At 47.6% G+C, this 21,187-nt stretch overlaps 1 protein-coding gene across 4 annotated transcripts; it reads right to left on the minus strand.

Moving 5' to 3' along the window:
• Positions 1–5,871: 5,871 nt before the first annotated feature.
• Positions 5,872–17,483, minus strand: GFI1 (growth factor independent 1 transcriptional repressor). Of its 4 annotated transcripts, none has more exons than XM_059137361.1 (7): positions 17,398–17,483; positions 14,922–15,128; positions 14,448–14,630; positions 12,187–12,674; positions 11,939–12,076; positions 10,521–10,686; positions 5,872–7,269 (listed from the first exon to the last, which is right to left on the minus strand). In XM_059137361.1, the coding sequence occupies exons 2-7, from the start codon at positions 15,034–15,036 to the stop codon at positions 7,091–7,093; spliced, it is 1,269 nt and encodes a 422-aa protein (XP_058993344.1). In that variant the 5' UTR covers positions 15,037–15,128; positions 17,398–17,483; the 3' UTR covers positions 5,872–7,090. The 4 variants fall into 4 exon arrangements, with proteins under 4 accessions (XP_058993344.1, XP_058993347.1, XP_058993345.1 ...); XM_059137364.1 differs by lacking the exon at positions 17,398–17,483 and adding an exon at positions 15,972–17,067; XM_059137362.1 differs by lacking the exon at positions 17,398–17,483 and adding an exon at positions 15,276–15,369.
• Positions 17,484–21,187: the final 3,704 nt, after the last annotated feature.

Consider the following 21,187-nt stretch of genomic DNA (forward strand, 5'->3'; position numbering starts at 1 on the left):
AGAGTATGTTAAAAAGACCAAGGGGCACCTGGGTGGCTTAGTCATTAGGGATCAAGCCCTGTATCAAGCTCCCTGCTCTACAGGAAGACTGCTTCTCCTTCTCCCACTGCCCCAGCTTGTGTTCCTGCTCTTGCTCTTTCTCTCTATGTCAAATAAATAAAGTAAAATAAAATAAAATAACCAAACAAAGCTATAATCATTTGCATATTTTATGACTATCTTACATAGAAAATCTGAAATATCCACAACAAGCTAAAAAGAAATTTTAGCAAAGTTACAAGACACAAAGTCAGTATACAAAAAAATAATAATAATAATTTTGTTCCCATATACCAGCAGCAGATAGTTAGAAAATGAAATAAAAAAAAATAATAACTACAGGGCACCTGGGTGGCTCAGTTGGGTAAAGCCTCTGTTTTCAGCTCAGGTCATGATCTCAGGGTCCTGGGATCGAGCCCCACATCGGGTTCTCTGCTCAGCAGGGAGCCTGCTTCCCTTCCTCTCTCTCTCTGTTGTCTCCCTGCCTACTTGTGATCTCTGTCTGTTAAATAAATAAATAAAATCTTATGTAAAAATAAATAAAAAATAAAAATAAAACTACAATAGCAATGAACAAATTAAAAAAATTATGCCAAAAATTAGTAAATGTTATTAAAAGATGTAAAAGAAGACCTAAATAAATGAGCAATATATCTTATTTATGGATAGAAAGGATTAATATCAAAATGATTTCCATTCCCCCCCCAATTAAATAATAAATGAAGTACAAATGAAAAATCCAACAGAGTTTTTCACAAGCAAGAGCCAAGATATTCCTGAAGAGAACAAAATAGGTCAGAGAGAAACCTTCCTTACTAGCTACTGAGTTTATTATAGGTTTAATTAATTAAGATGTTGTGGAAAAAAAAAAAAAAAGACATGATGACTTTGGCATACAGATGGACAAACGACCAATGGAGCAGATTAGGAAGCCCAGAGATAAAACCATACAGAAATAGAAACCTGACATATGACAGAGGTGGCTTTACAATTAGTGGGAAAAGGATATATCTGTAATAAATAATTTTAGAGTAATTGGTTATCTATGTAGGAAGATCTTTTAAAATTAGATTCTATTCATACCTGTATAAGTAGATTAAAAACCACCAGTGGTTTTTAAGTTGGTTCATTCAGTTGAGTGTTCAAATCTTGGTTTCAGCTCAGGTCATGGTCTCAGGGTTGTAGGATCGAGCCCTGCATTTTCATATCTGCTTGTGATTCTCTCCCTCTCCCCTTTCCACTCTCACACAGATGTGTGACCATGCACATACACACACACACTCTCTCTCTAATATAAATAAATAAAATAAATAAATAAAATATTTAATAAAAACCTGGGATGCCTGGGTTGCTCAGTTGGTTGGACAACTGCCTTCGGCTCAGGTCATGATCCCGGAATCGCAGGATTGAATCCCACATCGGGCTCCCAGCTCCATGGGGAGTCTGCTTCTCCCTCTGACCTTCTCCTCGCTCATGCTCTCTCTCACTGTCTCTCTCTCTCAAATAAATAAATAAAATCTTTAAATAAATAAATAAATAAAAACCTAATGTTATAAGCCAACATTTTAAAGTTTTTCGAAGAAAATTATAGGGAATGAGCTTATGAACATTAATCTGGGGAAGAGTTTTTTATTTAGGATATAAAAAGCATAAACCACAACCAGAAGACTGATGTATTTGACTACAATAACACACACACACACAAACAAATCTTTCCTTCAACCAAAACAAAAAGGCAAGCTATAGATGAGGAGATGTGAGCAACACATTTAAACCTGCAGAACAGTGAGTGCTTAGAGCACATTTTAAAATATAAATTGATATGGGACGCCTGGGTGGCTCAGGTCATGATCTCAGGGTCATGAGATGAAATCTCGAGTTGGGCTCTGTGTTCAGGAGGGAGTCTGCTTCCCCCGCCTGCCACTGCTCTTCCCTTGACCATGCTCTGTCTTTCTCTCAAATAAATAAGTAAAATCTTTTAAAAATAAAATGAAATATAAATTGATGTAAAGCACACAACCCAACTGAAAATGGATAAAGAACATGAACAGGCATTTCACAGGAAAAGAAAGCTATAAGGCCAATAAACTTATGAAAGGATACTCAACCCCACTAGAAATCAGGGAATGCAAATTACAATAACATTTCACTTCCATCTGATTGGCAAACATTTTTAAAGTCTGACAATACCAAATGTTGGTAAGGTGCGGAGAAATAGGAATTTTCCTACATTATTGGTCAGAATGTAAATTGGTACAACCACTTTGGAAAGCAATTTGATAATATCCCTCATTTCCACTCCCAGGAATATACCCTAAAGAATCTTGCTCACAGGAGATATGTGAAAGATTGCTTACTTCAGAATTTTGTGTAATAGGAAAATTGGAAATAACCAAAACTCTCCCAACAGGAGCATACAAAAGTAATCGCCAAGTATTCATACAATGGAATTCTTTATGCAGCAGTTAGATCAATGAACAAAACTGCATGTACCAAATGGACAAATCTCAAAAAGTGTTGAGTGGGAAAAAAAAGGTAAGGTAACAGAAGAATACATACACTATGATACAATTTATGCTAAATAGTATTATATGTAGTTTACAGTAATATGTGTAAGTAAAGGTATAAAAATAGTCATGGCGATGATATGTACCTATTTCAGCATAGTGGACGCCTCTGACAAGAGAAGAAAAGGAAAAGGGTTAGGAAGGAACATATTCCACCATGATATTCAAACATGTCTGTAATATTTTGTTTAAAAAATAAACCCTGGGGGTGCCTGGGTGACTCAGTGGGTTAAGCCTCTGCCTTTGGCTCCGGTCATAATCTCAGGGTCCTGGAATCGAGCCCCGCATTGGGCTCTCTGCTCAGCAGGAAGCCTGCTTCCCCCTCTCTCTCTCTGCCTGCCTCTATGCCTACCTGGGACCTCTCTCTCTGTCAAAACAACAACAACAACAACAACAAACTTAAAATTAAAAAATTAAAAAAAAAAAAAAACCCTAAAGTTAACATGGTAGAATTATGTTTATTATATTACTTGTTATCCCTCATATGTTTGAAATGTTTTATTTAAAAAGTGAGTAACCTCAAAGTAAAATCGGGAAATACATTATCTTAATGATTGATAAAATCCTAATAAAAATACATTTCAATAAAATGTAATCATTAGAACTATCAAAATTCTCATTGTAAAGTACGGACATTTCAGTTTTAAGTATATGTCCATATTATAAATAAATATGAGTTATCTAGACATAAACTGCAAATTACCCTGATCACGGGGTTTAAAACATAAAATCTAAATATACACACACGGGTAAAGATTGAAAAGCAGCACTAAAAATAAAATAAACATAAACTTTTAAGCTAGAAGGGTTTGGGGTGAAATTTCTTTAATTTTTTAATTTTTAAAATCTGACTTCGTAAAGGAAATGTTACTAAAATAAGTGCATTATATACTTTCTGAAAAGTTTTTCCATAGAAATAATATAGCTGCAGAGATTTAAACGACAGTTCTCTAGAAACGTACAGTACAAAGTAGTCAGGTCCTTTCAGACCTTCTTCTAAATTCTCTTCTTTCTGTTAAATTATCAGGTTTAACAAGCAGGAACACAACAAAATGATGTGGGTCAAATCACTATCGCCACCCAATTTTTCAAGGGCAGCGGCACTCAAGAATTTACCTGGGAGTGGTGATACTTTGCTATGCCTTTAATTAAGGTGGGCCTTTTAAAACTCAATTGTTCCATTCGTGTCTCAAATCAATCAGATGAAATTCACCTTTTACGTGGCCTGAATCCTGATAGCTCAGCACACCTGATAGGTAATTTAATCATCTCTGGTGTAGATGAACGCAAACTCAAATTAGCTAGTGAAAGAGCTGGTCTTCTCTGAGATAGCTGTGCTTTTCCACTTTTATGCAAGAGCTGAGCTTCACCAACTGGCTAGCTGGAGGTGTTATTAAAAATTTAGTGAAAGAAACAAAGGTGTGCTCTGGTGTCTCTTGTTACCCTTTCTACTGTTACTCCGGCAGACAAAAGGCATAGAGCCTGCCTCATGAATAATGTGACACGGAATATTCACGATCTATTTTTAATGGAGTCAGGTAATAACATTAAAAGAGATATTTGCAATCTTCAAATTTCACACGGTAATAGTCACAGTAATTTGTTTTGATTCTGAACTGAGGATATCAGGATGTGGTTTTTTTTTCCCCTAAAAAGGCATACTGTTAACATCAAATTTACAACTTCTCATTATAGCATAAACAAGGATTATGAAAATGGCCCAGAAGTTCTATGTCATAAGAGAAGGATAGGACAGATAACTAGATTTCAATCAGTCTACTTACCTCTTGATGCAAGTTTACTTTTCAAACCAGGTCGGAAATAATCAACTAGTGTGCACAGTGAATTCTGTGGGAAGGATGTTTTGTGATCTTTATTCATTGGGAATTTTGTTTCCCAGGACACTAGGAAGAGGTTCATGGATGCTGAACTGGTTCACCCATCGGTTCTGGAAAATTATCTTAAACTGCATTATAAAAAAATTTAAATTTTGAATGACAATAAACTGACATGGAAAGACATGGTGTTGAAAACCAGGTGAACACAACCAAGGACTGAGATTTGGTGAGAATGGAGAAAAGCAGTGTCGAAGCCCCCTTACCCACCAGCTCAAGCGAGTCCTATGTTCAATTGGTTTCCTAAAGTCTCGAGCAATTTCTCTTCCGATTGTGCTCTAGAAAGCAGACGTGGGTAAAGACTTGACTGTCAAGATGAAGCAGGATTTTATTTTCTTTGCTTATTTACCTACTATTCAGCAAATGCCTACTGATCTCCTATTGTGTGCCAGGCACTGTTCTGGGAGCTAAAGATTCAGCAGTGACCCAATAAATAAACCTCCACAGGACACAGTGCTCACTGCTGTGTCCCCACCACCTAGAACAGTGCCAGGCACACGTTAGGTACTTAGTCAATATGTGTGAAGTTGATTTGAACTGAAATGGACAGTCTACTCACGGTCACCATTGAACCATGCATAGCTTGGCTGGGAGACGTTAGAATGAGCACAGGTAGTCGGCAACTAGGTCAGGACCTTATTCCTTTATTCTGGTTTCATTCTCATAAAGGACTGATTCATGCAAGAAACTCCCACAGGTGGGATAGAGCCAGAAATAACCCAAATTCCAATTTTACTGCCCCTGATGGGTCTTTAGATTGAGACTTGCCTTAGGTGAGGCAACTAACCAGTATCACATACTTTCTCTCCCTTCCAGTCTCGACAGAATCAAATAGTCAGAGTTGGATTGGAATGACAGAACCGTATCCACATTTTATGGTCAAGGAAATTGGAAGCAGAGAGGCCAAAGAAGGTGCCTAAGTCACACAACATATTGGTGACAGAGGTTTGACTAACACTCAATTTCTGGACCTAAGACCTGTGATTTCTTTATTTATCTGGAGCCGTCGGGCCTGTAAAAAAACAAAAACAAAAACAAAAAAACCCCAAACCCACCCACCATCCAACCAACAAACAAAAGCAGCCCTAAGTCCTCAGAAGCACCTGTGTTCATGTGGACCCACTAGCGACTTTATAAGGTAGGAGCTTAGTTTTGTATACCTAGTTTTTCTGTTAAGAAAGAAAGGATCTTAGACGTATAGAAAGAGAAAGCAAATGAAAATCGGAGCAATTGGATTTTACTCTCTTCTGGATATTGGCTGGTCTGCTTTGCTTTTAATACCCCACTGTGGTTTCTTTCAGTGTCAACTCCTGCCACAGATTAAAACAAAGGTCTTTCCCAAATTCCCTGCCTAAAGGAAAAGCAATAGGTCAGAGTCTTAATACTTTATTAACTTAAAACGTCATTCTAATAAATACGTATTAACAAACATAATGCACTCCAGAAGATCTAAAAACATTTACAGACCTCATCAAAGTAAAAATACCACTTTTTTTCTCTATAGTACACATGAAGGGTCACTCCACATGCCTGCTAGCTTAGACATCTTAAAAATATCAGCTTAACAGTAAAAAACTGAATATACACACGGATCTTGGAAGTATCTCTTCAGCTATTTTGTTGTTGTTTATGTTTGATAAAATCCAAACATGTCAGAAAAGAAGAGTTAAGATTTTGTTTGGTCTTCTTGGAATTCCTTAGGAGGGAAAAAAACAGGTTCAGTCACTTGGGGGTTCAACTGTTAGCTTCTGAGGGCAGGGGCACAGCCGTAACTTTAATCTCTGGCTCCCCAGTGCCTAGCACAGGCCTGGTACCTGGTGGTCGGTAAACACCTGCTGGGTGAGGAGATAGGATCTTGTCCAGAGGTCGTGTTCTGTCCTTCCGCCTGCAATGATGGAGCCTTCACAAGCCTCCTGCAGAGAGGACTCTCCTCTCCTCTCCTCACCTCACCAAGTCCACGTTTCTTCTGCTCCTGCCTGCTGCAGGCTGCCCAGGGTACTTTGTAATTTCAAAAGTATGAAGCTCCTTCCCCACATCATTTCCGGAACAAGTCTTCGAGTAGGAGAATTGATGCCTCCAAGATTGACAGGCAGCACCCAGTAGAAAGGGGTTAACAGACTCCCCAGAAAGAAAGAAAAAAATAACACTCATTTTTCATTCTAGGTAAAAGCATTAGCACGTGTCCACCTTGTAAATGATGACTTCTCCTCCACACAAGTATCTGGGGTGGGGCAAGAGGAGGGAAAAAACTCAAAGAACTTTCCTGTCTGTGGAGCAGGGCTGGGAATGGGAAGAACTTCAGGGCCCGAAATTTTAGCTGATCCCCTCTTAACCTCGAGGCCTGAGGTGTCCAGGAGCCTATTCAACATGTCCAAAGCCCAGTCAGTCATTTGGTTCCCCCTCTGGGCTGAACTTTGAAAAGGTAACTTATCCCTTCTTGCAGTTCCCGGAAGTGAGGTGAAGGGGCTCACCCTGCTGGGAGCTCTGGACTGGACTGGAGGGCCTGGGAAGTCAGACGTGGACGGTGGCAAGTGGGGAGGCTGCCCTCCGTAGTGTTGTGTAACTGCTGCTTGCAACCAGCCAGGGCCCTCATTTGAGCCCATGCTGGGTTTCCCGGTGCCGCCTGAGGTCCACCTTCCTCTGGAAGCCCTTCCCACACAGGTCACAGCCAAAAGGCTTGAAACCTGTGTGCTTACGGCTGTGGGTGATGAGGTTGGAGCTCTGGCTGAACGCCTTCCCACACACCTGGCATTTGTGGGGCTTTTCACCTGTGAGGAATGGAGGAGGGGAGGGGGGGAAGTGTGTGAGTTTATGATGAAGCTGCAGGGGACTCACTGTGGCCCACATGCTCTTGACAGCAGCTGGCTGCATCACAGTGTGAGGCCTTCAAGCGACTTGGAGGGTGACGTGTTGCAACCAAGTCCTGGGAAGTCACGGGTGCACCAGGTGAAAGGGAGATTTTCTGAGTGTGGGCTCCCAGCAAAAGGCCTCAAACCGTTTCCTGCTAAACGGAAACAGCAAAGGCCACGTGCCCAGACTCACAGCTGAATCCACCCTGGCAAGACACCCTTGACTTTAGAAGCAGAGAGCACCCGCAGCAGATGTTCAATGTGGGGGCGGGGGCCATGTGACTCTGCTCTAATTCAGAGGAAGTTTTCAAATCTGTGTTTCCAAGTGGGTGTTGGTTTGTATGGACCAGTGAGCCTGCACTCTTTCTTGCTCTTGAAGGACAGTAGAATGTATCTGAAGCATAGACATGTTTCAAAGTCTTATTTTTAAAAATCCACATTTGGGTCACAAAGAATTTCTTAAATAGTGGATCCTTTCCAACTTGGTTTTACTTTCTTTTTATAAGGATTCTTTATATCCTAGCAAGTCTTCACCATAAATTAATAACTAACAAAGAAAAAAAGTTTCGGGGGCGCCTGGGTGGTTTGGTTGGTTGAGCCTCCAACTCTTGGTTTCAGTTCAGGTCATGATCTCAGGATCATGAGATCAAGTCCCCTGTCTGGCTCTGTCCTCAGCACAGAGTCTGCTTGAGATTCTTTCCCTCTTCTTCTTCCTACCCTCCCTCCACCCTCTGTCTCTTTCTCTCCCAAATAAATAAACAAAAATCTTAAAAAAAAAAAAAAAAAAGGAAAAGGAAAAGTTTTGCCTTTCCCCCCCTAGTTCATGTGCTGTTTAATATTTGGGTAAATAGCATGAATTTCCAAAGAGCCTCAGCATGGCATTACTGTCAGGGTTTGGTCTTAGAAAAGTGCACAAAATAGATGAGGTTTGTGTTTTTTTTGTTTTGTTTTGTTTTCTTTTCTTTTTTTAATTTATTTAAGATGAGGTTTGGTTTTTTTTGTTTGTTTTTTAATTTTTATTTATTTGTTTGTCATAGAGAACTGAGAGCAAGCACAGGCAGACAGAGTGGCAGGCAGAGGCAGAGGGAGAAGCAGGCTCCCCGCCAAGCAAGAAGCCCGATGTGGGACTCTATCCCAGGACACTGGGATCATGACCTGAGCCGAAGGCAGCCACTTAACCAACTGAGCCACCCAGGCGTCCCAGATGAGGTTTGTTTTTGAGGAAACTTCTGTCCCTCTTGCTGTGCCCCTTTCTGTCTTCATGCTTCTCATTTCTTTGATAAGGAACCACCCATCAAAACTTAGCTTATCCCTTTAGGATCAAACAAATCTGAGAAACAAATTCTAGCTATGAGGTAAATGCTTGATAAAGACTTAATGTTTCATTGAGTCATGATCTTAGTTGCGTTTTGGTAAGGGTCTTGAATACTTTTACTTAAAAGGAGTGAGTTACAAGGAAATTTCAAGTAAGGGGTCATGATTAAAGTAGGATATTTTTCTGGGTTTTCTAAAGGGATATCTACACTGCCCAAATATATTTATAAGCATCAAATGTAGGTGTTTGGAACACACTGAAATTTGTTTTGAATCAGTATTCATATTCCGGAATAAAATAAAATTCTGGGTCTCTTGTACTTCTCTTATTTACTATTAAAGAGATTGCTCCTGGCATAAAAACTCCCACTGATATACAATCAAAATGTTAGAGAAAGATCCCAGAATTGGAATACAGAGCGTTCCATGGCTCTAAATTCTTTTTTTTAAAGATTTTATTTATTTGTTAGAGAGAGAGAGAGAGAGATACAGAGCACAAGCACAGGCAGACAGAGTGGCAGGCTAGAGGCAGAGGGAGAAGCAGACTCCCTGCTGAGCAAGGAGCCTGATGTGGGACTCGATCCCAGGACGCTGGGATCATGACCTGAGCCGAAGGCAGTCACTTAACCAACTGAGCCACCCAGGCGTCCCCATGGCTCTAATATTTACTCTCAGTCTGATCTTTAGTAAATCATTTCATCATCATGGTTTTATCACCCTAAGGCTACTTACTGGGGTGGAAGTGAAGATCAAAAGAAGGGATGGGGTGCCTAGGTGGCTCAGTGAGTTAAGTGTCTGACTCAGGTCATGATCACAGGGTCCTGGGATCAAGCCACATGTTTGGCTCAGCAGGGAGTTGGCTTGTCCCCCTCCCAACCCCACCATGCCCTTTGGTCTCTCTCTCAAATAAATGACTAAAATCTTAAAAAGGGGAGGGATAGATTTTTTTAAAAGAAGGAATAGGTTTCAAAGAAGTTTGTAAATTATAAAGTATTATAATAGGTAAAGAATTACCATTATTATGGCATGAACTTGCTGATATTTTGAAAAAGGCAGTAAATGAACAGAAGCTTTCTACATCTACCAACCCTAATGACTCTGAAAATAGAAAACAGTAAGCCATCAAGGTAATAGATATTAGAGGTCAGAAAGACCTGAATTTAAGTCCTGGCCCTGCCGCTTGCTGTCGGGGGCAGGCCCCTGGACAGGTTACCTGACCCTTCTGTGCCTCACTTTCCTCAACTCTAGAATGGGGATAAGGAATAGTCTCTACCTCCCAGAGTTCTTGTGAGCATAAAATGAGATAATACATTTAAAACATGCTTAGCAGACAGCTTAGTAATATTTACCCTGTTTTTTTCCTCCTCAATCAGAGTAAGCTCTTAGACTGCAAGAAATTCAGCCGAGACCACACATAATGCCTTCTGCTCCCCTAAAAGGCTGGGAGGGAGCCCTAGGGAAAGACCTCACTTTCTGGAGCTTAGTATTTCACCCAGAGCAGGCAGCAGTTGGAGCAGCAGCTAAACTAGAGGAAGCAGCTAAACTAGAGGAAAATAGTCTTTGCAAAGATGGAGAACCTGACATTGACCAGCTGAGTGGTTCTTCAAATGCAGCCCCACACCAAGTCCCCTCTGGGGAGAACCTTGTATGTAAATGAATCTAAGAGAATCTGCCCCCTTGTTTTCTTGAACACATTGCAGTGATTAACTCCATCTAGAAGGCCTCATCTACCACTCACTCTGTAGCCAGAATATCACAGCAAAGGTGAATTATATTGGCGTCAGGGGGAAGAACAATGCTCTTCCATGCCAGCCTTCACCAGGTGTTTTCAGACAAGCCAAGGGCCTTCAGCTTACCAGTGTGAATGAAGGTGTGTTTTTTCATGTCTGACTTCTGGTGGAACCTCTTGCCACAGTACTGACAAGGGTAGGGTCGGGTGTCTGAGTGGATGAGCAAGTGTGTGGACAACGTAGATGACCTCTTGAAGCTCTTGCCACAGATCTTACAGTCAAAGCTGCGTTCCTGTGGGTAGAAAGACGTGGCATTTCTATTGTAGTCATGAAGTCTGCCATCTTCTTCACCACTACATCAACCACAAAATCCCCCAAACCAGGGCTCTCCCTTCCTTCGGGCTCCCCTTTCACTCAGCCTACCCCATCTTCCCTCTCCCCAGATTTATTTCCAGCCTTTGCCCTCCCCAAGCCAGCCTCTTCCCCTTTAACACTTTTTCTACCCAAACACTTTTCACCCACAACCCTCCACACCCCACAGCAAAAAAGTATCCCCACCCTGCTTTTTTGACACCCATTTACAAACACTTCTCCACCCTCCTCAACAGGGGGTTTAGATCTCTGTCACTTGAGACCACCCCCCCTCCAGCTTCTGTTGAGATGGAAAAATAGTACTCTTTTTCGTAAATAAATCTCTTTAAGTAAGCATTTGCTTGTCATAGTTACTTGTGTACTTAATTGCTTATCTACCTTCTGTCACTCAATTAAACTGAAAAATTCCAGAGTGGCACCCTGTCAGGGACCTGGTGTGTTATAGGGTTTTCAAGAGCCTAGCAGCTGGAAGCTGCACAACAAATATTAATAAAGGAATGCATGAAGTAATAGCAGGACAGATATGCTACTGGACGCTCTAAATGAGCGAACATGCCTTCTTTTCAGTTGGGAGGGGTCAATAAAGATTAAGTGACAGCCATTTAGTGGAAAGACTCGAGACAAAAAAATCCAGAGCTGGGGCGCCTGGATGGCTCAGTGGGTTAAGCCTCTGCCTTTGGCTCAGGTGATGACCTCGGGGTCCTAGGATCGAGTCCCACATAGGGCTCTCTGCTCAGAGGGGAGCCTGCTTCCTCCTCTCTCTCTCTGCCAGCCTCTCTGCCTACTTGTGATCTCTCTCTCTGTCAAATAAATAAATAAGATCTTAAACACACACACACACACACAAACCCGGAGCTAATAAATCTGATATATCCGCAGCAAGAGGGCTTAGAAACCCTCCTCAAACCCAGAGTAGTGGTCTGGATCATCCTCTGGAGGCTTATCAATGATGTAACACCAAACTCCAGGGCTGCCTCGAAGGCGGATCCGGCCACCTTTCCTTACACACCTACCTATGGGCAAAGGGACATAATGGAGGAGACTGGGGGCAGTCCGGGAAACCCAAGGGAAAAGCTGCCAGGAGGGCGGCCGGTGCTGCCTGAGACAAGCAGAACACTCCCGAATGCGAAAACCTGAACAGGGTCGCGCGCGGCCATGCGCGCCGCGCTTACCTGCGAGTGCACGGCTTTATGCTGCTCCAGGCTCACCGCGTGCCCGAAGGTCTTGCCGCACATCTCGCATGCAAAGGGTCTCGTGCCGCTGTGGGACCTGCGCACGTGCACCTCGAGCCCGTGCGGCGTGGAGAACACCTGAGGCGGGTGGGGCCGGGGAGAAGGCCGCTGAGAGGGGCCACGGGGCGCGGGCCGGGGGCGCGGGCGCGGGCGCGGGGCCGACAAAGCCAGGCGCGCGAGAGCCTCACCTTGCTGCACTTGATGCACTTGTAGGAGCCGCCGCCCAGCAGCAGGCGGGTGCACAGCAGTTCTGACTCCACCTTGACGCCAGCACCCTTGTCCGCGTGCAGCCCGTGGCCGCGCTCCGAGTACAGCCCTCCTGCCGCCGCCGTCGGCCGCTCGTACAGCCCTGCCGCCGCGGGCCCGAAGTCGCCGTACAGCCCCAGGCCCGCGCCGCCCGCAGCGCCGCTTCCTGCGCTGCCTGCCCCAGGCGCCCCGGCCCCCGCGCCGCCCGCAGCCCGCTCTGGGCCGTAGAGCGCCGCCGGGTGGCCTGGCTCCGGGGCGCGCTCGCAGAAAAGGCCCAGGCCGGCCCCGCGCTCTAGGGCGGCGCACGGCCGGTAGCTGTGCACCAAGTGCCGCAGGTCAGAACCCGCCAGACCGCTCCAGGAGTACGGCTTGAAGGGCAGGGGGAAGGGCTGGGCTTCGTCCAGCGACGGGCACGCCGACTTCTCCGAGGCTGTGGAGGCACAAGGGGGCGTCGGGTTAGTCTTCAGACGGCGGGGCGGAGGCCGCTCCGTGGCGTCTGCCAGTCGCGGGGCACTGGCTGAGTGCTCCGTGCGCCCGGCGCCGCGCTAGGTGCCATAAGGCCCCCAGGATAAAACGCGCACCAGGTCTCTGGGGCCTCGAGGATCACTGGAGGCGGCAGGGCGGCAAACGGATAATTAAAATGACCTCGGTAGAGGAGATGGGTAAATTCGGCGCCAGGGGAGCGGAAGTGTTAGGAGGGTCTTTTCTGGAGGGACCCGAGCACTTCGCGGTCCCGCAGAGAAAAGCGCGCCAAGCTGTCTGTGCTACAGAAATGTTCTGAGCTGAGCTAAGCGGGAGAAGGTGGCCACCGTTAGCGTCTGGACAGTCCTCCTACGCAGAGGATTCAGCGTCCAGCACCATCACTCTGCCGGGCCCTACAGGTTCCCACTCCGTCTTGTACTTCCCGGGATAGATAAGAAGGGAAGGAGAGGACCAATAAAATACGGCCTGGCCTAGCGAAGACATCTGTTTGAAAAACAAACAAACAAACAAAAAACACAAAACGGGAAGGTGTTAACATCCCTAACAGTTATTAAATAGCCATTGCAGGTAGCAAAGGGGCAGAGGGAAGAGGGTTTGGAGCTTGAACTGCCTGCCAAATACTCCTATTCTCATTATTGTCATAGTTATATGGGGGGACCCCAAATTTATCAGAGATAATAACAATTTACAATTATGGTTTAGCCACCACCTACCGGGGACATAGCTTTCCCATATTCGTGGCCTTCTGCACGCCCTGCCCAATGTGAATTTTTATAAAACAAAATACCCAAGCTCTGCTCTCTGCATTTTGCATACGGATTTACAAATCTGTTTCCACCACACACTCCAGGCTAGCGGTTAGTGTGACAGGCTGCACCCCAGGTTTCTGTCGGAGAGATTCTGGTGACATCCAGTCTTGCAGGCCTTGTCCTGAACAGCCAACTAGAATCCTCCAGTCGGAGGCTCCAGACACACTCCCTGGAGTTACGGCTTTAGCCAAGTCAATGCACTGAGTGTGGGCTGGGGTTGGGGCTATCTTTTAAAACTAGTAAATGCAATCTGGAAATAACAGGCACTTGGCAGAATCTGTCTGGTTTGGGTTCTCTTTCCCTGGCCAGAACCCAAGACTTGCTCCCACCCAACGTTTGCTCAAACCTCAGCTGCTGTCTAGAAATGAAGTCAATGGCCTGGTCGCCAAGGCTGGGCCAACCCGGCAGAACGAAAACTGAAACAGGCCCCCAATCCGCACGTAGGAAGATTCAGAGAAGGGCAGAGATTTTCGTCCCGACCCTTCCTTCCCGCTTGGCGCCCAGCTCCACCAGGCCCGATGCTGCGGGAGCCAGAGGAAGTTTTAAAGACTGCCCAGTTCTCCGTTTGAGACTCAGGGATCTGGGTTTTGGGATTCCAGCTCTTTCTAAACAGTCAACTGATGAGAAAACGAAATGTCGAGGTTGCTGTCGGTCAAGACGACTTGTTTTCTCTCCCCAACAATCTCCGTCGAACGAATGTTAGGAAAGAACAACCCGGGTTCAGCCGCCTCGGAGCTAAGCAGCAAATAGTCCCAGAAAAGCCAAATGCCTGCCCCACAGGCCCTTCACCCCATGAACAAGCTCTCTCCGCTCGGAAAGACTCTCCGCCACCCATTTAACATTTCTCCACCCACAGCCGCCACAGTTTATTCTCTGCTGCCCCGGCCCCAGAGCTCCCAACAGGTTCCTACCTGGAGACACAGAAGGCGATGGAGGCCTCCAGAAATCCTCAAACTCTGAGCTTCGGTCGCAGACGCTGCCCTCACAGCTGCCGGGGGATACGGAGGATCTCTCTGGGGCCTCAGTGAACTGTGACTCGGGGGACAGACGACCCCGGGGCTCCGTCTTCGCCCCGCCTGCGCTCGAGGCGCTGCCTGCGGAGAAGAGGGAAGATAGGAGCTCAGGCTGGGCCTGATTGGGCCCAGTGGTTCTCAAGTGGCGCCCCCCAGACCGTGGCACCCCAGCGTCCTCCTCTTTTCCCAGACCTGGCGGGAGCAAAAAGGCCCTGGCACCTCGGCAACAATCCCGGAAGGCACGCGGACGGTAGGAAACGAAAAGGCAGCAAACGGGGTGTCAGGGTCTCCCTGCCGGGTTCCTGGGTGATGGTGTGGCGGGGCTCAGAATCTATATCCCTGGGAGCCCCGTCCGGCTCTCACACTCCGTACCTGCTCCGCCTGGCGCCAGGACATTCTCCAGGCGGAGGGAATAGTCGGGTCCCGGGGAGCGCGGCTGGTGGTAACTGTGAGCCTTCTTGCTCTTGACGAGGAACGAACGCGGCATGGTGGTCGGGCGCGCTCTCCACTCCGCTCCCTGAAGTGGCAGTCAGCCCACTGTTACCCTGAGGGCTTGCGCAGCCCCAGCTCTCCGCAGACCTGCGAGAGGAGAAGAACCGGATGGAAACGCGGGTCCGCACGCCCCGGGGCCCGGGACTGGGCAGCCGGGTGGAGAGAGAGCTCCGGCCGGGAGGAGGGAGGAAGGCCCGCAGGAGGAGGGGCTTGGCCCCGCTGCGCCGCGCTCACCAGGTGGCACTCGGACAGGTGGCGCGAGCCCGCCGCCGCCGCCACAGCTGAGCGGTAAAACCCGTCCCGGGGCCCAGGCTCAGGCCTCTTCCTTCTGCCCTGCCCACACCCCTTTGGCCCCTCCCCTTCCCTAGCAAAACTCGGTCTCACAATCAAAGTCACCGGAGAGCTGATGTCCCCACCTGTCCAGTTACCCTAAACTCGATCACTCACTGCCTGCCTGGCGCTGTTTTCGGCCTGGGGAGGAGGGCAGGGACGCGCTGATCAATTTAGCGCTGGGAGATGTGTTCCTGGTGGAGGACCGGGAGGGGGCTAGGAGCCAAGCCCTCCAAGATCCCGCTAGAAACTGGAGGGGGGGTGGGATGGAAGGAGCGCACTAGGCCGACTGAGGAGCAGGGTCGGGTGACAACAGCAGAGGGGCTGAGGGCAGCAGAGGCAGGAGAAAAAAGCCAGTAGAGAAAAGGAACAGGAAGGTGGTGGGAGGGGGTATGACAGAGAACCGACCCCGGCCCCCGGTGGAGCTCGCATCCCGGTGATCTCCCTCCCTCCTTGCTCGTGCCTTACACGAGGAAAATGTTGGTTTGGAGGCGCAAGTGCGGCGGAGGCAGGCAAAGTCTGCGGCAAGACATTCTAGACCATGGAGACCTAACCTCGGAAAACCAAGTCTTAGGAAAAAGCACTTTTCGTTCTGCTCACCGAAAACCTTCTTTGGGGGAAGTCGAGCCCGATTCGCGCACGCCGGCTCTGAACGGCGCGCGGTCTGGAGTCCGAGGAGAACCCACAGTTTAGCGGAGCGGGAGAGCGCAAGGTGCTCCGCGGCGGCCAGGGCGCGGGGGTCCAGGCGGGGGCCTGAGAGGGAGCTAGCAGCGGCGCAGCTCTCATTAACCCCCAATCAGTTCACCTAATCCCGGGGTCGAAACTTGAGCCCGGCGGTTAGGCGGGGCAGCGCCTCCAGCTCAGCGCGGGGCTGCTGGGGGCGGAACCACACCGGCTCCTAGGTCTGGGGAAAACGAATTTGCCTTCCTCTCGATGGAGGCCGGGTTCACATGGGAGAGCAGGCTCCTCGGGCACAGCGGCTGTCCATGGTCTTGTCTAGTTCAGAAACAAGGGTGCTGGGGTCGCAGCAAGACCCCTCGTCCTTGGCCTTCGCGAGGCTTAGGCTGCCAGATAAGGAGCAACGCGGCTCTCAGGGCAGGATGCAGGACCTAAGTCTGCCCGTTGGCGCTCCGAGTTCAAAACGAGTTCTCAGGGACTGGTTCCTTAGAGGGCATTCCACGTCCCACTGTGGTGGGGTGCCACCTGTCCCCGTTTGAGACCGTCCCTAAGGTCGAGGCTTGGACGTGCTGGGGCTGCCCCAGGACGCCGTTCTGCCACCACAGTTTCCCCTGGGCCTCTGCGTGAGCTGCCACTTCGGCCGTATAATTAGACACCACAAATGCAAAAACGAATTCCTTAGACAGACGTGAAACTCAGAGGTAAAGGAAAATGGGGTGAAACCGTCTCGAGGGCCCTGCTGAGGTGTGGGTCTGCGTCGGCGCGAAGTCAGGCAGAGCGGGGGGAGAGGGGGACAGAGGAGGAACTGTCCCCTCGGGCGCTGAGCCTGTGCTGCCTGGGACCGCGCAGGATCAGGCGGGCACAGAGGCGTCCTCTCCACCCAGGCCGAGCCCGGCGCCCCTCTCTCCTGCAGGCTGGCCCGACCCGATCCTGGGAGAGCGGAATGGATTGGGTGGGGGTGGTAGGGACGAGGGCTGAGCGCGTGGGAAGGCTACTTCGCGCAGCAGCTGGCGGCGGGAGGGCGGGGCGGCCCCGGGGCGCACGCGGGCCGAGGCTTCTCTTCACCGTCTGGGCCCGGGAAGGCGGGAGTGGAGGCGCTGAGGGACAGCCTCCCGAGCCCAGCTGCCACCGCCTCCCCACCAGATGTTTCCTTCCCGGATGAATCCTGCTCCCCTGCGCCCAAATCCCTGGCGGATAGGGTTCTCGGGGCTCCCGCACAGTGGCCAGCAGCGGGGGGCAGGGAACCCGGCGGCGCCCTCTGGTCGCCCCCGCAGTGGCGGTGCCGGGTTTTTTCCCCGCTGCCGCCCCCAGCAGGGGGGCAGGCGCGGAACTAGCGCAGCGGACCTACCTGCGGGGTCAGGGCGCGGGCACTGCGCTCCGAGAGTTTTCAAACTGAGTTGCTTTCGGGAGAGACTGCGCTGTCTCTGACTTTTTTTTTTTTTAATCTCCTTCCGAGCTCAGCCCCCAAAACCACAGGCTTCACTTCCTGAGCGTTAAGGAGTAGCTCTCTTAGACCTCTCAGACCTGCCCCCCCAACCCCCAGTCTGGGCGCGCTCCTTTGCGCAAGGGGCTAGGAGGCGGACAGGGGGCCCGGCCTTTTCAGCCGGTCTCCCAGGAGGTCCTCCGCGTTTTTGCTCTGTGGGACTGCGGGGCATGGGGAGACGCGGAGGGCACTAGAAATGACTCAAAAGAAAACGAACCATTCTTGACTCTTGGGAGACTTCCGCAGCGAGAAGAAGTCACAGATTCAGGACACAGATTGACTGGAGAACCAGCTCCGAGGAGGTCTCCCCGCCCCCCTGGCCCGGGACACCCCCACCCCCACCCCAACACCGGCCGCCTGCTTGGGCCGTGCCGCCCCCGGGTCGGGGCCTTGAATCACCGGCGGGTGGTGCCGCCGGCCTGGAGCCCGGCAAGTGGCCGCGGCGTCCGCAGAGCGAAACCTGCCTCGCTGCCCCGAAATAGCTTGTTGTGGAAACACTTCGGGATAAATACGCCCAACAAGGCTGAAAATACCTTGACACCCAATCCGAGAGGTTTGCTCATTTCCCTTCGGATTTAGGTAATGGTTAAATTTGGAAGAGGTGGGCGAGCCCCGAGCCCCCCGCGGAGAGGGCGCTGGCGGCGCGTCCCGCGGGCGCCCGGCTAGGTTGGCGGGCGCGCCCTCCCCACGCGGTGCTCACCCCCGCTCTGCCGGGTCCCCTCCGCCCGCGGCTAATTTCCGGTGGTCGGAGCTGCGAAATTAAAGACTGCGCGGGACGGAGAGAGTGGGGGCAGCAACAGAGGCAGCGATGACCGCGGCTCGGCTGACCCCACCCTGCCAGGGCCAGCCCCGGAGAGCGGTACCTCGGGCACCTGGTCCTGAGAGCAGCGATACGGCGCCATAAAGGCACCACCCTGGTGACTCTTGAAGAGTAAATCTTCGCTCAGGCTGTGTGTTCCTTGAGGGTAGGCACGCATCTTCACTATTCTTTCCCTGGTACGCTCTTAAGAAACGTCTGTGGACTGAATAAATGAATGAATGGAGCTAGTTCTGTTTGTAGAACAGGTGAAAATATGTAAACCTCACCCCTAAATAAACAAATGGAGCAACTTCCAACGCTGGGAAGTCTGCCGTGATCCAAAGAGGGTGGCCTGCTGTGTATGCTTAAACCTGAACCCTTTCCTGACGGGGGTGGATATCGTTGTAATTACGTTACTTACCTAAGTGAATTGAGTAGCTTTTGGTCACTACTTCGTGCACAGTAAGTCGAAGTAAGTCTCCAATGTCAGATCCCGGGTGAAAGGAATGTTGCTCCTCAGTTCTTGCAAAACTACGTACCATATTTTAGATTAACCCAAAGTTGTCACGGAAAAATAAGATCCTTATAGCCATTTCGCTCGAGAGAAATGTTTTTTTAGAATGATTTTTAATTTGTCTTGTAAACCGGAAGATATACAGAAAATATTTGGTTACCATGGCAGTAGTCCAAGCATGTTTTAATAGAGTAGACATTTTATAAAGCAATGGTCCCACACCTACTGTGCGCCAGGTGCTGGATTAGACACATCTTAATAGTCTGCTTAGCTATTTTCCTTACAGGACTGTTCGTTCGTTCAATACCCCCTTTCCTTATAAATTGGTTAGCACCCAGAGGTAAACAATCGTAAGCACAGGAATTAAAAATATTGAATAAACTGAAGGGAAATTAAGGCATTAATTTACATAATTAATTTACATAAGCTTAATTCTTACATGTTCTGTCCTGGTATAAAGTATAAAAATCTCAAAGCAGTCCAAAACAGATCTTGCCCTTATTCCTTCTATCTTACGCAACAGTCGAAAAAGGCAAAGTTTCAAAAGAAAATTATAAATGGAACAAAAGAAAATGTATTATCAACCAAGTTCTAGAGAAAAGGCTGAACCATTTCCTTTGCACATGAGCAAGTTCAAATTTCTTGAAAAGGCACTGTGACTAGTAGTTTAGTTGAGTGTTGCTATTTGAAGTCTCAGAAAACTTGAGGGAGGCTATGAAGGAAACAAATAATCACCTTGTATAGTGTCACTTTAGAATAAATCCCTTTCATTCAGATTAAGTCTAGTCATCTTGCTTAGTTTGCCATTCACATCCTCTGAATTTGCAAAATAAAACTGAGGACTGGAACAGGGACACCCAGAGAAAAGCAGATGAGAGTGAGATGGCACAGAATTTCTCTTTATGCTCTTTTTAAGTTTTGAACCATATGGATGGATATATTACTGATTCAAATAAATACACATAAAAAATCTGACTAGAGAGATCAGGTCATTCCCCAGGTATATGGTTCTGAGTGCCACACTTAGGGGGAACAGAGGAGAAAAATAAGAAGAAGCATACCCAGAAAGGTTAAGAAACATGCCAAGGAGTAGCTAACAGCTAGCACTGGAAATGATGATACAATGCACTTGACTTCCCACTACTTCAAACTACCTCTCATTTACCACTAAATGGAGAATGAAGACAGTTAAGTCACCCCTACCCCCAGAGTACACATTTTCAAAAGCTAGAAAGAATGCCCTCTCCCAATGTGCTCCTTTGGAACTGAAATAGATGGTGCAGAATTAGGCTGGAGCATAGTTTTTCTATACATACTGGTTTTCCAAAAAGAGGGTGTAAAATTTACTATTTTTGTCAGTAACTTGTTTTTATTAAATAATAACATCTGTAGATGTCAAAAAACAAATGATGTTCTTTATATCACAAACATTTCCAAGCCCTGGCCAGTGGCCCATTTATTTCAAGTGGCATCTCAAGATCAGAATTCCCCTACAACAAAAGATTTGAGACTTAAGAAGAAAAAGAGGAAGGAAGAAAGAAAGAAAGTAAAGTAAAGTAAATTGTAACAGGCTATCACCAGTGTATTGTTTGTATTTTCACAAAGCTTTACAGTTACCTTCTCTGTTCTGTTTGGGATAGGCATAAGAAGTGTGGGGTTCTTGAAACCACAGAGAGGGGCAATGCCTCCGTTTCCAGCATACTTTTCTGTAATGTTTGCCTCATTTGATGCTCATAGCAGGGCTTCCAGGAGGGGAAAGAGTCTGGGCTTTTTGCAGACAGTCTTCTGTGGAAACAAGTCTCTGTTCTGCTAGTACCTTGCCCTGTGAGCTTGAGCAAGTTAGCTCAAGCCTCCCAGCCTCAGTTTCTCACCTGGAAATTCAGAATAACTACTTACCTTATAAAACCATGGAGCAGCCCTGTGATACCCAGTCTTCATGGGTTCCGCTGCACACCAAGAATGGAAGAATTCTCCCAGTGAGGGTGTCCTAGATTTAGCCTTCTTGTTCTATGTTCTGTTTCAATTTATTCAAATTTGCATAAGTAAACTTCATTATAGTAACTTGCAGGGACTTGGATTTTTTTTTAATCAAAGGTCAGAAGAAAATGAATCAAGGATCAATTTCCATTTCTAGATATTCTATAGATTTATTTAGGGGAAGTTAAGGGAGTCACTGTCAGGACTTAGCATGCCCATCTTTAAAATGAGATTCCTCCCATGTGTCAAATACCCTGAGCTATTATTGGCTGAGAGTAGCTATGGAAGACATACTGAAAGTAAAAATCAATGTTTTTTTTTTTTTTTTTTTTTTTTTTTTAAAGATTTTATTTATTTATTTGTAA

Source organism: Mustela lutreola, chromosome 10, assembly GCF_030435805.1.
Source record: "Mustela lutreola isolate mMusLut2 chromosome 10, mMusLut2.pri, whole genome shotgun sequence".
Lineage (NCBI taxonomy): Eukaryota > Metazoa > Chordata > Mammalia > Carnivora > Mustelidae > Mustela > Mustela lutreola.